At 33.0% G+C, this 15,945-nt stretch overlaps 4 protein-coding genes across 4 annotated transcripts; 3 read left to right on the top strand and 1 right to left on the bottom strand.

Annotated features, from left to right (window-relative positions):
- Nucleotides 1-128: 128 nt before the first annotated feature.
- Nucleotides 129-2,485, top strand: LOC110011074 (senescence-specific cysteine protease SAG39). The gene is made up of 2 exons (XM_089716325.1): nt 129-1,433; nt 1,533-2,485. Exons 1-2 carry the CDS (start codon nt 998-1,000, stop codon nt 2,123-2,125), a joined length of 1,029 nt encoding a protein of 342 aa, XP_089572451.1. The 5' UTR covers nt 129-997; the 3' UTR covers nt 2,126-2,485.
- Nucleotides 2,486-3,377: 892 nt separating this feature from the next.
- Nucleotides 3,378-5,105, top strand: LOC149492332 (senescence-specific cysteine protease SAG39-like). The gene is made up of 2 exons (XM_089716132.1): nt 3,378-3,819; nt 3,968-5,105. Exons 1-2 carry the CDS (start codon nt 3,378-3,380, stop codon nt 4,558-4,560), a joined length of 1,035 nt encoding a protein of 344 aa, XP_089572258.1. The 3' UTR covers nt 4,561-5,105.
- A 121-nt stretch (nt 5,106-5,226) lies between these two features.
- On the bottom strand, nt 5,227-6,829 carry LOC105649650 (Ribosomal protein L34). The gene is made up of 2 exons (XM_012236358.4): nt 6,523-6,829; nt 5,227-5,700 (listed from the first exon to the last, which is right to left on the bottom strand). Exons 1-2 carry the CDS (start codon nt 6,743-6,745, stop codon nt 5,450-5,452), a joined length of 474 nt encoding a protein of 157 aa, XP_012091748.1. The 5' UTR covers nt 6,746-6,829; the 3' UTR covers nt 5,227-5,449.
- Nucleotides 6,830-12,593: 5,764 nt separating this feature from the next.
- On the top strand, nt 12,594-15,906 carry TBL38 (TRICHOME BIREFRINGENCE-LIKE 38). The gene is made up of 5 exons (XM_089716130.1): nt 12,594-13,119; nt 13,290-13,461; nt 14,696-14,871; nt 15,003-15,161; nt 15,246-15,906. Exons 1-5 carry the CDS (start codon nt 12,815-12,817, stop codon nt 15,535-15,537), a joined length of 1,104 nt encoding a protein of 367 aa, XP_089572256.1. The 5' UTR covers nt 12,594-12,814; the 3' UTR covers nt 15,538-15,906.
- Nucleotides 15,907-15,945: the final 39 nt, after the last annotated feature.

The following is a 15,945-nucleotide window of genomic DNA, read 5'->3' as shown; positions in this document are numbered from 1 at the left end:
CCGTCTTTCTCATAATTGATATTACCGTTTATAAAAAATTGAACCACCGCAAAGTGCTAGTCTTTCCAATGCAAAGCTTAGGGATCAATATTTACAGTTCGCAAAAGCAATTCAACGGATGATAAGAGATGGGAGTTGAGATGAAATTTTACATATTTGCAAAAGGAAGGTCTTCTCGTTCTACGACTGCGTGAAAGCTGGGAAGAACCGACGACCTGTCGTTAGACGACTGGCTAAAAGAATAATCGAGTACTGTCTTTTCAAAGACGACCGGGTAAAAAACCCATTAGAGCTAGGAACAATTTCATAGTTTAAAAATCAAATGTGCTCAAATTTTTTTACGGAAAAAAAAAAAGGCTTCTCATATTCAACAATATAATAAAAACAAATTTAATATTTTTAATTAATAAAATTTATTTTTACATTTCAAATTTTTTTAAAAAAATTGAAACCTATCTTTTAAAATATCCACAATGTTATTTTTTACATTACTTCATACTGAGCAATCAAAGGAAATCTATTTCGCTATACCACTTTTTGAGTGTTCTTCTCTTGTAGAATTACAGGATACGGTTTATTTAACTAGTTGTAAATTTCCAGTACTCATTTTTGGTTATTAACTTTATTTTTATTTGTATTTCTTTCTTATATCTTATGGACCGTTAGCCATCTCTTTGTGAACCAAATCCACTTCCAAAAGAAGGGTCCTCAAGACAAAATACATTTCTTCTCATAACAAGACAAATAGTAGATAACAATGGAACGTAAAAGCTTGTAGAAGGAAACAGCGTCAAGAAACTGAATTTTGGTTGTCCATATCATACACAACTAACGGGATTAACTCAACATAAGACTGCAATTTCAGACATCTCTTGTAAGGAAGCCAATTTATATGTTCTATAAATACATGACAGCTCTTTAAGGACTAGTGTGCCAAAAATACACATATCCTACATTATATACTCTCTAGTCTTTACTTCCTCCTCCACCAAGAAGAATGGCTTCAATTCTTGAAAACAAACTGGTTTTTGTGACAGTGTTGGTGCTGGGGCTCTTTGCATCTCAAGCCTTTGCACGTCCTCTACAAAATGAAACCATGAAGGAGAGGCATGAAATGTGGATGGCTAAATATGGACGTGTTTATAAAGACAGTGCAGAGAAGGAGAAACGCTTTAACATATTCAAGAATAATGTGGAGTTCATTGAATCTTTTAATAAGGATGGGAATAAGCTTTACAAGCTAGATATCAATGGATTTGCAGACTTAAGTAATGAAGAGTTTAAGGCCTCTAGAAATGGATATAAAAGATCTTCTATTGCTAAGTCATCTGAGACGCTGTCGTTTAAGTATGAAAATGTCACCGCTGTCCCAACTTCCATGGACTGGAGGAACAAAGGAGCTGTTACTCCCATCAAGGACCAAGGCCAATGCGGTAAGGAACACAATGTTTCTTATTTTTCTTCTACTATGTACTAGCTATAGTAAAATTAATCTAATATATGTATTTCCCTTTTGGAACACACAAATGTAGGATGTTGCTGGGCATTTTCTGCTGTGGCTGCCATGGAAGGAATTACAAAGCTCTCAACAGGAAAATTGATTTCTCTTTCTGAGCAAGAACTTGTTGATTGTGACACAAGTGGAGAAGATCAAGGCTGCGAAGGGGGTCTTATGGATGATGCATTTGAATTCATAAAAAAAAATGGAGGACTAACAACTGAAGCCAATTACCCTTACCAAGGAACTGATGATTCTTGCAATAAAAGAAAGGCAGTTGATCACGCAGCAAAGCTTACTGGCTATGAAGATGTGCCTGCTAATAGTGAAGATGCCTTATTGAAGGCAGTAGCCAACCAACCAGTCTCTGTAGCCATTGATGCAAGTGGCTCTGCTTTCCAGTTCTACTCAGGTGGAGTATTTACAGGAGATTGCGGAACTGAACTCGACCATGGAGTTACTGCAGTTGGGTATGGCACAAGCAGTGATGGAACCAAGTATTGGTTAGTGAAGAACTCATGGGGAACTTCTTGGGGTGAAAATGGATACATTAGAATGGAAAGAAATATTGATGCTAGCGAAGGTCTTTGTGGAATTGCGATGGAACCTTCTTACCCAACTGCATAATTAAAATTAAGTGGCAGAAAAGAAAATATGGGTCAATCTTAAAATATAAATACATTGTCCAAAAATTTAAGCATTTAGTATGCTACTACTTTATTCTGTAAAACTCAGTACTGCATGCAGTTTTTATGTGTAAAGGTTTACCTTGGTAATGAAATGGTATATATATATCATGTATGGCTCTTTCTCACTTGTACTCCAAGCACCAAATTTTAAGGCAAATGATAAAATCTCAACTATAAAATTTGCTGATAGGTTAGCAGATGGAGTGTCCCTTTATGTTTAGTCAATTGAAAATATAACCTTAAAAAATAACTTCGAGGAATGTTGTACCTATCATTGTGTTTGGTACATTCGAAACTAGAGAAATTAACTGTAAAAAATATCAATAAATTAATATGAAAAGATATAAATATTTAAGCAATATCAAATATGATTTTCCCTTTTAAAAATCAATTTCATTTAATTTATCAAAGTTAAGAAATATGTATTTATTTATAGTTTTTCTTGAATATATTTATATATTATTTTTTTTATCTTACGGAAGAGGAAAATTTATCCCGCCAGAGGACATAAAATTAAGATCGAACTGCCCAACCTTGAAACCTGTGTTAGAATTAGCAATAGCAATAGGTTATAAGAAAGTCTCCGAATTTTTTTTTAGAAGGACGTTTTTAGAACTTCTCACACGTAATATAAATTTTCATTTGGTAATACTAAGCTAAGCCGAGTCCTTTGACATATTGATGCCAATGGTGTGGTGGTAACTCTTGACATCTTCTTCAAATCTTTCTGATAATAATAATGGATTTTCAATAAATTTGAGGTGAAGCAAAGACATGAACAAGAAGCTGAGGATAGCACAACAGACAAATCCAAAACAATATACTCCCCCTACAGGTCCGTTTGCTCTTAAATTGTCTAATGTAAACCAAATCCATTTTTTTGAAATTATGAATAAGAAATTAATAATTAGTTAAATAAAGTTTGAAATAAAACGAAAAAACAGCTCCTTAGAACAATGAAAACTGAAGTAACGCATCTTCTACGGACATAATTTCACCCGTCCTTATCAGATACTACTTGCCAGTTCCACCAGCTACTACTACTAATAATTATAATAATCATGTGTAACACAGTTTCAAACAAAACTATAAATACCTGTAGTCTCAGAGAGAAAATGTGCACAATCAACTTTAATCCTTTATCTACATAAAAATCACATTGTCACTGTTTTATTTACACAGTTGGTGCAATGGCTGTAGTAGTACTACTTGAAAACAAACTAATCTTTGTTGCAGTGTTAGTGATGGGGTTGTGTGCTTGCCAAGGCTGGTCACGTTCCCTCTATGAAGCTTCGTTGGAGGAGAGGCATGAAATTTGGATGGCCCAACATGAACGTGTTTATAAAGACGCGACAGAAAAGGAGATGCGCTTTCAGATATTCAGGGAGAATGTGAAATTCATTGAATCTTTCAACAAGGCTGGGAATAAGTCTTATAAGCTAGGGATTAATGCATTTACAGACCTCACTAATAAGGAATTTCGTGCATCGCGAAATGGATACAAGAGGTCTTCTTATTCAAGCTCATCAGGAACAAACTCATTCAAATATGAAAATGTCACTACAATTCCATCTAGCTTGGATTGGAGAAGCAAAGGAGTCGTTACACCCATCAAAGACCAAGGTCAATGTGGTAAGTAACTTGGACTTCATGTAAACAAGTCAGGGTTTCAAAATCCTGATAGTCCATCCCTTTAAGAATTGTGATAAAAGAAAAAAATAGGAAAAGGAAAAAAGAAAGAAACCTCTTAACATTATATGAATTGCATGCAAAAATGCAGGATGTTGTTGGGCATTCTCTGCGGTGGCAGCTATGGAAGGGATCACAAAACTCTCAACTGAGAAATTGATCTCCCTTTCTGAGCAAGAATTGATTGACTGTGATACAAGTGGAATAGACCAAGGCTGTGAGGGTGGTCTTATGGATGATGCCTTTGAATTCATTATTCAAAATAATGGCCTTACGACTGAAGCAAATTATCCTTACCAGGCAGAGGATGGAACTTGCAACACCGAGAAAGCAGCAAATCATGCTGCCACAATCACAAGTTATGAAGATGTGCCAGAAAACAATGAGGAGGCCTTACGCATGGCAGTGGCAAACCAACCAGTTTCTGTTGCCATTGATGCTGGTGAATCTGCCTTCCAACACTACTCGAGTGGAATATTTACTGGAGATTGTGGAACTGAATTAGACCACGGTGTCACTGTAGTCGGTTATGGGACAAGTGATGATGGGACTAAGTATTGGTTAGTAAAGAACTCATGGGGAACCAGCTGGGGTGAGGATGGATACATTAGAATGCAAAGAGACATTGATGCTAAAGAAGGCCTATGTGGAATTGCCATGCAGCCTTCCTATCCAACTGCATAAATGATGGATGAATCTTTCTATTAAAAGAAATAGACAAAAAAGAAAAGAAAAGAAAAGAAAAGGAATGATGGGTGAACCTTCATCTAGGATTCCCCTTTGCTGTGTATGTTTTTAGTTAGCTCCATTTCTGTGGACTTTGTACTACAATTTATCTAGATATGAAGGTTTTAGTTTGATTTGGAAATGGAATCATGGAATGGATGTTGGTAACTTCTTTGCTATTATACATCAAAGCACCAAACAGTAACACAAAATAATAAAATCTGAAATTTTGATATGTTGCTTGGTTTGCTGTGCAGGCAGCATCCCCCATCTCGGCGCTTTATAATAATATGGCCTCGACTAATAGTTTACCAAATACAACCTATGAAAAGGCCTAAGATCCTACTTTACAGGAAGATTGCCTAAGCTTTGCATCTTCATTCTTCACTTCTACTTAAAAAAAAAAAAAAATGCATCGTAAGAAGAGTTCCTAAATGGATGATGTTCTCAGAATTATCCAAGAATATCTTGTCCTAACTGCAGACGGTAATCTACCGGGGGGGGGGGGGGGGGGAGAAAAATAAAATGAAGTGTAAACATCAAATCACTCGATGACAATTAGCTGACCTAGAGATAAATATCAGATAATATGTAAAGAATGGCATCGACTATGAATATCCTCTATTCCAGTAAAAAAAATCAGATTCTAAACATTAAGTTGCAACCATGGACAACAGAAAAAAACAGAGACAGCCAGAATTGATCTACATAATGTTGTACAAACAGAAAAATAAGAATAGAACGGCATCATTAAACACAGGCTTGCAAAGTTATCAAGTGTACAAAACAATCAGATGGAACCATTAAATTTCATCATATGCACCTACTCTATTGAATGGAGGAACAGTCACTTTCCTGAATTGGGGTGGGACTTGGTGCAAAGGACCCGACGTCCCTTGGCACGTCGACGTTTCAACACTGCCCTCCCACTAGTGGTGCTCATCCGTCGACGAAAACCATGAGTCCGGGCCAGAGACTTCCGGGACCTGTTCCTCTTAGTTTGACAAAGAGCAGCTTTGCCAGCTCTCACCACTAGGCCATAGCCTCTCTGCTTTCTTACCTCAGCATTAGAATTTAAATCCAATCCCAAGGATAAACCTGCAAATTTAATTCCATGCAATGATACTTTTTTAACTCCTCAAGTTTTTCACTGCAATGCTTCTGCCAGTATTGAACATGGCACATCAAGCTCTGACAATGTGAATATACATCATATTTCTATTACTGTTCTGCACTAAATCCAACTGAGATTTGATTTGAGTACCTTCCCTCAAACAAGAAGAAACTTAAAACTCTAGCAACAAGTAAAATTGTATCTTCAGTTTACATTATTCAACATGTCCTTGTTCTCTCATTAAAGCTGACTTACACGTTAACTCATTTGATGTGCTACCTAACTGTTTAAGGTGTATATTATTGCTACAAACTTTAACCTGTATATACTAAAAGAAGGAAAATAATGGGATAATTATCCAAAGTATCAATGCTGCTTTAACATTTTAAGCTTAATTTTTAAACAGGAGTTTTTATTAATTGTCCCAACGTCTATCAACATTTACCTATCCAAAATTGCTTCTTTAGCATTTACAAAGTAATTTTCTAGCTCAAAGAAACAAAATTTACTTTAATTATATTCCTAGAAAATATTATTTAAAAATTTGGTAAACCAAAGAATTCCGAAACGTTGTTCGAGACATTTCCTATCGACATTTTAACTTCTCAATTTGACAAATTCAAATGTGCATTTTATCTCCTAAAAAAGTACCAAAAAGAGATACCCTTGAAAATCTTTCACCTTAAAGCTCTAGAATATCACACAATCAAAGTAATTCAAACCCCAAATATCAACGAAAGATGTCCGGAACAGAAGATAACAAAAACAACAATAACCAGAGCATAATTTGAGTTCATTGCAATTACCTGAGAAGGAAGAAGGTGATGAGAGAGAAGAAGACAGAAAAGAGCAGTGAAGCAGTCCAGAGCGAGCAGCGGAGTTGCTGATTACATTCATTGAGAAATTAGTTCTTGGTCTTGAACCAGTGAACAGAGACAAAGAGGCTGATGCACCACGAGGAGCTTGTACGATTCGCGTCGACATCCATGGTGGCGATGAACATGAAAACGCAGATAACGAAGCTGCCATTTTTTTATTTTTTTCTTCGCAAGTCGCAAGGCTTTGGATAAAGAGACTGGTCTTATCCGGTTTAACCTCACAAATCAGACTAGTACCGAAAAGAAAAAGGCAATTGACATTTGTGTCTGGGACCAAGTTGTCAAGACAAATGGGCCTATTTTGATACTCGTAGGATCCCCTTACGAAAGGCCCATTCTAGACACAATTTCAGTCCATTTTTGCATTATAAATGATTTTTGTCCTTATATACACTACCATTTACTGGAAACTAAAAGGAAACGGTAAAGTTTTGAAAATGATTGACAGTTAGTCAAACCAAACCAACGGAAACTACTACCGCTAATCATATATCATTTGGTAGAAGGTGGAATCTGAAAATCCAAATGCCAATTACGCAGATTATCAAGTGCAAATTCAAACAACAACAATGAAGGGATCAAAGTTATCTGTCTGCTTACACAGCAAAGATATGAAATTTGGTTGGTACAGTAAGTCTCAGAGACCCTCCTCTTACCAACTCCACGAGAAAAGAACTAATATTAAAATGATGAGTAGTTAAACTTTGAAATTAAGTTCACTTTATCTAAAATAACCAAAAATAGGATAATATTTTTATATTTACACCAATATCATTAATTCACGGTTTTTTGTTTTTTCTATATTTTGGAAGTTCAATAGGTCTAAAGGTTATCTTCCCTTTCTTCTTATTATCAGAAAAGTTAAACTGGAGATCATTCGTTCTCCACAATAATAGAATGCCTCTTTAATTTTCCTATAGGGACAAGATGTAGATTGCCCGTGTATTTATTTGTTCTCCAATTAAATGAAGGCATATATGATGATTGAAAGGACGGATAAACACACGAGAAGGTAAGGATGGCCATGGGTTCTGATCCAAAACCGGAGTAGAACCGGTCCAATTCTTAACCAAAACCAGCGGTTCACTTGTGCGTCCATACTAGTTCCTACCTTATCAATTTAGAATCAACCAAGTCGGACCGGTTTTTATTCTTTTTGAAAGGTGCAAAACTGATGTGATTTATGATGTCAGGCTCACGCAATACGCAACTTGTGATCAAGCCATCAGAGGAAAGCCCACTGTAGCCCATCTTAGGCTCCATCTTAATTTGAAGGTGGTTTGACCCCGGGAAAAAATTTTGACTTTTCCATCTTCCTTGTTAATATTACCTCCGGCCCCACCACCGCTAACTACTATATTGTTGCTCAAAATGAGGGAGGGTAGTGCAAGTGGATGTTATGTTGTTATTCAATAACCATAAAGATTCTTTTTCATCCAAGTTATTGGATGGGTTAGGTTGATCCAGAACAAAAAGACATATCAAGATCATACATGGATAGAGATTTTAGGTATTCTCATCTGATTTATAATTAAAAAAATTAGATATGTTGGTTGTAAAGAGTTAATTTATAAAGAAAAGTTTTTTTTTTTTCATTTTTTAGTATTAACTAAATGCTATTCATGTCCGGTTAAAGGTAAAGCAATCTCAATAGGCATTTGCTCTGTTACATGAAGATTGAACTTTCAACTTCAGAAGAAAAGTACGTTTTAAAATTTTCTATATTCTCTTGCTGCGAATATAAAAATTTTGATTCTTTGAAATTTCCCATATACTAAAACAATCCCATTCCGATGTCATTTTCAGCATCGCAGCCTTCATAGACTGAGGAAGGGAATTGGGTCATTGCCAATTATACTAGATTATTATTATGGTAATGCAATTTGCAATACCGTTATCGAAAAGATGCCATCAGGGGTACCAAACACTAATTATGCTTAAACAGAGTTAGGTTTAAGCAATCAATTAATATTCCATTAATAATAATATAAAGAGAGGTTTTTTTTTTTTTTAATGATTTAGGGGAGGAATTTGCTGGGAAGAATCTTGCCATTTACACTTAGCCTATCGCATCACCAGATTATTAAAAGCTAAGCAACTATGATTCAAACCCTAGCAATTTTTTTCCCTTTAATTAACAATTTCTGAGAGAAAATATTTTAGCAAAAGATAACACTATATGTGCTCTTTATCCTTTTTTTTTTTTTTAATAGAAGCCGCAATAGAAGACCGTTATGGCACTAAACAAAACATAAAGAAATGAGCTGGTTTACGGTTGAAGGAAGATTGGAACATTGAAGAATAGAAAATCCAATTTCTTAATAATTTTTTTGGGTTTCTTGTTATCTTGTAATGTCTCATGAAGGAACCCACCATGTTTGGTTGGTTTTTGGGAGGGGTTACTTGCAACGCACTGAGAGTGATCTTCACTGATTTTAGAAACAGCACTAAGAGTGGTTCCGAGCATTCATTGGGTTGGTGAAAGTAACAAGTCATGTTGATTTTTCCATCACAATTTTGGCCTACTCTCTCTCTATCAAATCCCAACTACAGCTAAACCAAAATAGGTTTATGTCTTATTTGGAAAGCTATTGCCTATTAAATTTTTTATTCATATTAAGAAACAATTCTTTAAACCATTGAATAAAAAATGTCTCGACTCAAAAAAAAAAAAAAAAAAAAATCAAGATATTTTGATAAAAATACGATTTTCATCCCTAAAACTTTCAAATAAAACTATAGTCTTCCATTAATATAACTACAAGTTTTTAATCTTAGACTGCACATGTTATTGAAGCATTGAAAAGAGGAATTATTAAAATTAATTGTTAATATTGTAAAATAATATTCAATCAGTGAATACTAACAAAGAAAGAAAGCAAAGCACGTAATAATTTTTGGGAAAGAAAATTGGACTGTTCAAAATTTTCAAATGTTACATCAAGTTGTTATTATTTATATAATTATTTGATTTGAGCTTTAAGATTCCTCCTCTTTTTAGCGTATATATATATGCTTTAGCAATTTATTGCAAGTTGATTCTATTATATATATATATATATATATATATATATATATATATATATATATATGGCATATGATTACTTGAAGAAGACTCGTCTTATTAGAATTGAAAAAAAAAAAATCATAGTTTTGTAAAAGAAAATATTATAAAATATGGTCCTCGCTCATTCGGCTTTATTCATGTAAATTCAAAACAATTTTCATATGATTAGAAATTCAATTTTCGAGATATTTCGCTCTTTATATTAATAAAAAAATTAATTAAAATACATCTAATTGACATAAAACTTTTTTTTTTTTTTCTGTTTGTTTGAAAAGATAAAATACCCTACTTTCAGCACACGTAAAAGAGCACATCTTGATTTCATATATGGCCGACTAGCATAACCGGTGATGACAAATGGTTGAAAAAGAAAAGACACAGGTCTCATAGCAGTGGGACCTAGTGACCTTACAAGAGAATGTCGTTAGGCCCAGTGCCAGAGCTTGACCGCTTCCAGAGTTAAAACTTTTTGCTAAAATCCAAAGACGAGCCAACAAAAAAAAAGTGAGGATGGCTCGTTCTCACGGAGTCTCCTTATGCAACTGAAACTCTGCTTTTGGTGCCCCATAATATGCAGTATTTATATCTCACGGGCTGTCTTTTTCTGCTGACAAAAATATTTTCTGCTTCCTTTATTCATCCCATATTCGGTATTCTGGTTTCAAGATTCTATGTGCCTCATATATATAAACTAATCACAATTCCCTTTTCAATCTCTGTTATACTATTTATCCTTGTGATTAATGGTGAATTTAATAGAATAATTAAATAATACAGTGCAAATCAAATTAATGGGACTATATCCTTAATTAAGTTATAAAAAACAATATATCTGAGTTCATTAGTTTATTGCAATCAAATTGAAAATTTCAAGAGTTCAACTTCAATGGATTAGAATGGAACTTCGGTAAGAGAGTTCAACAGGTCCCTTGTTTTGCGCTTTACGGCGAGTAGAAACAAATATATATATTTAAAATAATAATTGAATGACTAATTTAAAAAGTAATTCTCATTGTCTTTATCAATTTTTGTATTTATTTTTCTCCTTTAAAAATAATAAATTATAAATTTTCTCAAAGTAAGAATTACTTTAACTTGACTTCTTATATTTTTAATTTATATTATAGAAATTATATTATAAGTAAATAACTGTTATAATAATTAATATATAATCATTGTTTTAGAACATTATTTTTAATTTTAATATTTTTTTCATTTTACTTTTTTCTATGAACATATAATTAATTTTGAAAGTTATTTTTTTTTAGGAAAAAGAATTCTTTTCAACATGTTAAAATTAATTCTTACCACATTTAATATATATCTTATTTAGTATCCATCAAATAGTATTGCCATATTTAATACATACATTATACATCATTTAATATTATATTAATAAAAAGTATCGGTTCCAATTATAAGAAAGTTGGAATCGAACAATATTATAATATTTAATATATATACTTTACAGAATATATAATATATAATTTTTTATTTTATTTGAATAGAATTTAGATTTAAATTAAAAATTAATATAACCAATCAAAATAGAATTATTAATGAGATTAATGATTATAGATTGATTAAGTATATTATACATTAATTAATCTCCTCACAGAAAACATGCAAAATTAAAAATGTGGGTCCTGTGTCTGCAAGATTTTTATTTTAAATTATTGTTTCATCTTCTGAACACTTTTGATGTATGATCAGTTAGCTTGTGTCAATTGCATTCTTCATTTTTTTTTTTTTTTTTGAAAGGTATACTTTTTTTGAATATTGAGAAAAAAGAAATTTAAATTTGGATTTATTGTCAAGTCGTTTATACATTTATTGAATATCAAGAAAAAAGAGATTCTAACTTAAATTTATTCTCGAACTGTGTACGTAATTGCTGGTTACTATATTTTGATGTGTTATTTTTAAAAAAAATTTCAGTTGGATTTGTTAAAGATTTGATGGATCACCACTTTCAGCTTATCAGTTAAATGGAATATATATAGAAATAAGAAACTTTATTGTTAATATTTGTGAAATGACCTACTTGTCTAAATAATAGCCATTCAACAAAATCTCCATTATTTTTCTTAATTTGTTAAAATTGTGCTTAGTGCCAAACAGTTTATCATCCACCGGTCATGTCGTATTTAATATTGCATTTGTAGCTTCTGTGAAACGTCAACTTATGCTTTGCGCTAAATATTTGTCTTAATAGCTTGTTGATTGGTTTCTTTTAATGCCAATTTGCACATCTCATGCAGACCATGCCTAGTTACAACAACAATGTTGATGTTGTCTTAGATTCAAACTCTCTCTTTCCATTTCTATAAATTTATAATTTCTATTTTCCTTGTGTAAAATTTGAAATAATGTATTTCAAATTATATTGATTTTGCTTAAATTGAAGTAGTGATTCAGAACAAATTTATATCAATTAAGTGTGACATAAACTTTTTATTAATTTAGTGAGTTTGGAAGAGATCTACCATGTTGTAGCTCGCAATGTTATTTCAATCTATTAAACCTCCCGACGAATAAAAATTAAGGCAAAATTTTGATATATTCCTTACATATAAATATATTTATTGCAAGTAAATAAAATAGGATTTTATTATCAATAAGGGAGAGTAAAGCATGTTGGCAATAGAAATACATTAAATCCAATCATGTGTAAAGCTAGCAAAATATGGTTGGCTTGGCCATATATGTTTTTTTTTTTTTTTTTTTTAGAAAGAAAAAAAAAGAAGAAAATTAAAATTAAGATTAAATAATGGTGGTATTATTTTAAATTAAAATAATATTAAAACACAAACACATGGGTTTAACCATGTGCAGTTTCACGAGTAGATGATTAGTATGCCCGTGACATGCAGACCAGTGGATTTCAAAAGAACATTTCTTGTTAGAATTTCAACGCCAACACCTTCCACGTTACTCTTTCTCAGTAATACTTCCAGGAGTTCCCCGACTCATGTCAGATAATTTCTGAAAAATCAAAAACCACAAAATATAATTTTTTTTTCTTTAAAAAAAAACCAGCGCTTCTCTTTCACACAATCATGTGAACCCACCCTAGCCATAGTCCCCACCTCTCTCTCTCCTCCTACTTATATATAAACCCAATTCACAGTGAACTTCTCTCAATTCCAAGAAATGGGTTATAGGTGCAAGGTTCTGAGTTCTGTTCTGTTTCAAGTAATTCTGGTTTTAGCTGCATTTTTTAAAGAAGCAAGAACAGAGCAGCAAGTGTACAATGTGACCAGATTACTGAGAGGGAGAAAGCAAGTGAGTGGTTGCAATTTGTTCCAAGGGAAATGGGTAGTTGATTCATCTTATCCTTTTTATGATTCTTCAGCTTGTCCTTTCATTGACGCTGAGTTCGATTGCCAAAAATATGGCAGACCCGATACTCAATATCTTAAGTACTCTTGGCAACCCGATTCTTGCAACTTACCCAGGTATTTTCTTTTCTTTTTCTTTTTAATTTCCCCAGCATTTATTGTATTCATATGACTCTTTTTTCTTTATTTGGTTATAAAGAAATAAGAAAAAGAAAAAAAGACAAAATTTTTCCTATTTGTTGATTTGCTTTCTTTACAGAAATTTGGGTGTGTTTTTAATTAAATAGGTTCGACGGTGTGGATTTTTTGAGGAGGTGGAGTGGGAAGCAGATAATGTTCGTGGGTGACTCACTGAGTCTGAATATGTGGGAATCGCTATCCTGCATGATTCATGCGTCGGTGCCAAATGCCAAGACCAGTAGAGTGAACCAAGATTCACTCCATTCTGTAACCTTTGAGGTGAGTTTATCAGATCTTTATCTTTATTTTTGGCTCTTCTTGTTTTATTGGTTTTTATTTTACACAATAATTAAGTTTGCATCTTTTGTCTTTTACTTTACTTTTTTTTTTTAAATTTTAATTTCATTTAATATTTTTATTGTTCAATTATTCGTTTGTTATACTTTTGAGAAAAGATGTATTCATATTTTCAAATATTTTTGCTTTTACGCATTATTATATAACACTTTTATAATTATGGCAATGAGAGAATTTTAACATTAGAATTTCTTTTTCTTTTTTAAGTATGATAGCATTTTTAGAACATATTTTCTGCATGGAGAGAGCTTAACTCAGGTAAAATAATTGACCGCAGTTTAGAGGCTGAAAAAGTTCACTGTTTTATTCCAGTAACAAAAAAGAAAAAGCCAAAAAGATAAAAAAAATAATAATAAAAAAAAAAAAAGCAAAGTAAAAGGAGGCAGGAGATTCAAATAGTGCTGTTCCTTTCTTCTAATTCCATATCCAAAAAATTACAAAAAAAAAAAAAAAGAGAGAGAAAAATAGGAGTTTGCATTAAGAAGATAAGTTTTTATTTTTATTTTTATTTTTATTAATAAGGGATCAAACAAGTCAAAATTATTGAGATGGATGCAACTATATATTATTGACTATAAAAAAATCAATTTTTAAAGCAGGCAAATATACAATATTGTGTATTTTTTTTTTTAAAAAAAAAAGTTTAGGTGGCACCTCACCTGCCACCTAGGTCCCAAGACAAAATGAGTCAACCCATCAACAATGCGAATTGACAACTGTGATAAAAGGCTGCCAGCCTGTGATTTTGGATATGCGGCTGTGCATAATTACTTAATTAATTAATTAATTCCCATTAATGTTATTAATTTTTTATTTTAATCGAATCTCATAATTAGATATAGCATTAGCATGCCAAACCCACGGACAATACCTAGTTCAAAAACAATGATAATACAGCCCTAAGCCCTAGATAGATTTTGGTTGCCTTCTTCAATCTTCAATTTATGTATTATTCTTCCTAAAAAAGGAAAAAGCTTAATCAATTTAATTAGGCTCTTGTATATTTTATTTTCACGTGAGTACTTAAATACTGAAGTCCCCACTACTAAGAAAAGTGAATGGCTACTATGAAGCTTGTGAGTGATTATGAGACAATTAAGCACTCAATAATCGAAATCTTGGAGGCTTAATTAGTAAGTGTATTTGTTGCGTGCAGGACTATGGAGTAACTCTGTTCATGTATAGGACCCCATATTTAGTTGACATAGTGAAGGAGAGTGCTGGAAGAGTACTACTGCTTGACTCTATAGAAGCTGGTAAAGCTTGGAAAGGGATGGATATGCTCATCTTCAACTCCTGGCACTGGTGGACTCACACCGGAAAATCTCAACCGTATGTTCTTCTAAGCTCAGCTCTCTACTTGCAACTTCTACTACGATCAAACATGTCAAATTAACTTTAAAAATAACAAAACATACTCTAAGACTTCCTGTTCCTCTGTTTTTAATGGTTGGGAAATGCAGATGGGACTATATGAGGGATGGACCTGCGCTGTATAAAGATATGAACCGACTAGAGGCATTTTATAAAGGGTTATCAACATGGGCTAAATGGGTTGATCTCAATGTTGATCCTTCCAAAACCAAAGTATTTTTCCAAGGGATTTCTCCCACCCATTATGAGTAAGTGAAGGACATGAACTCTTGCAATGTTACAGAAAAAAGAACTAACAAATATAAAACTAACTGTTCTCTACTAAAAAACAGGGGCAGGGATTGGAATCAACCAAGGAAGAATTGTTATGGAGAAGCACAGCCATTATCAGGCTCTACATATCCCGGTGGTGCACCACCGGCAGTTGCAGTGGTAAACCAGGTTATAAGTACAATGAAGAAACCAATTTATCTACTAGATATAACAACACTCTCACAATTAAGAAAAGATGCTCACCCTTCCACTTATAGTGGTGAAGGCTCTGGCACAGACTGCAGCCACTGGTGCCTTCCTGGATTACCTGATATTTGGAACCAACTCCTATATGCAGCTCTTATCATGTGAAGGTCAAGACTAAAAACTTACAGTTTAGTTTTTACCTTTTCACATGATTGTATATTTAGGAAGGTGAAAGAATTTCTCATATAGTCTTGTAGGGTGGTTTAATAAGGCGGCAGAAATCAATTGCAAAGTGATTGATTTTCTCGATCACAATAATTGCTCTAAAAGTGAAGAATTGATAGGATTCAAAGGGTTTCTTGTGAATTAGTGATTTATGTAGGGGAAGTAAATACTCATTGTGGCCTAAACTTAAGTCTATTCAATTATCATTGGATTTGTACTGGTGTTTCATTAAACTTTACATATGTTTTCAATTGTAATACTTTCACATTCCAGCTTAGTGGACATTTCTCAAGCGTTCTGATTCTTAAATCTTCCATTGTAACATCATGTTCTCTCATTATTTGAAGT

Source organism: Jatropha curcas, chromosome 11 (assembly GCF_041381405.1).
Source record: "Jatropha curcas cultivar XTBG-Jc1 chromosome 11, XTBG_Jcur_1.0, whole genome shotgun sequence".
Lineage (NCBI taxonomy): Eukaryota > Viridiplantae > Streptophyta > Magnoliopsida > Malpighiales > Euphorbiaceae > Jatropha > Jatropha curcas.
This window is presented reverse-complemented; position numbering and strand designations above follow the sequence as displayed.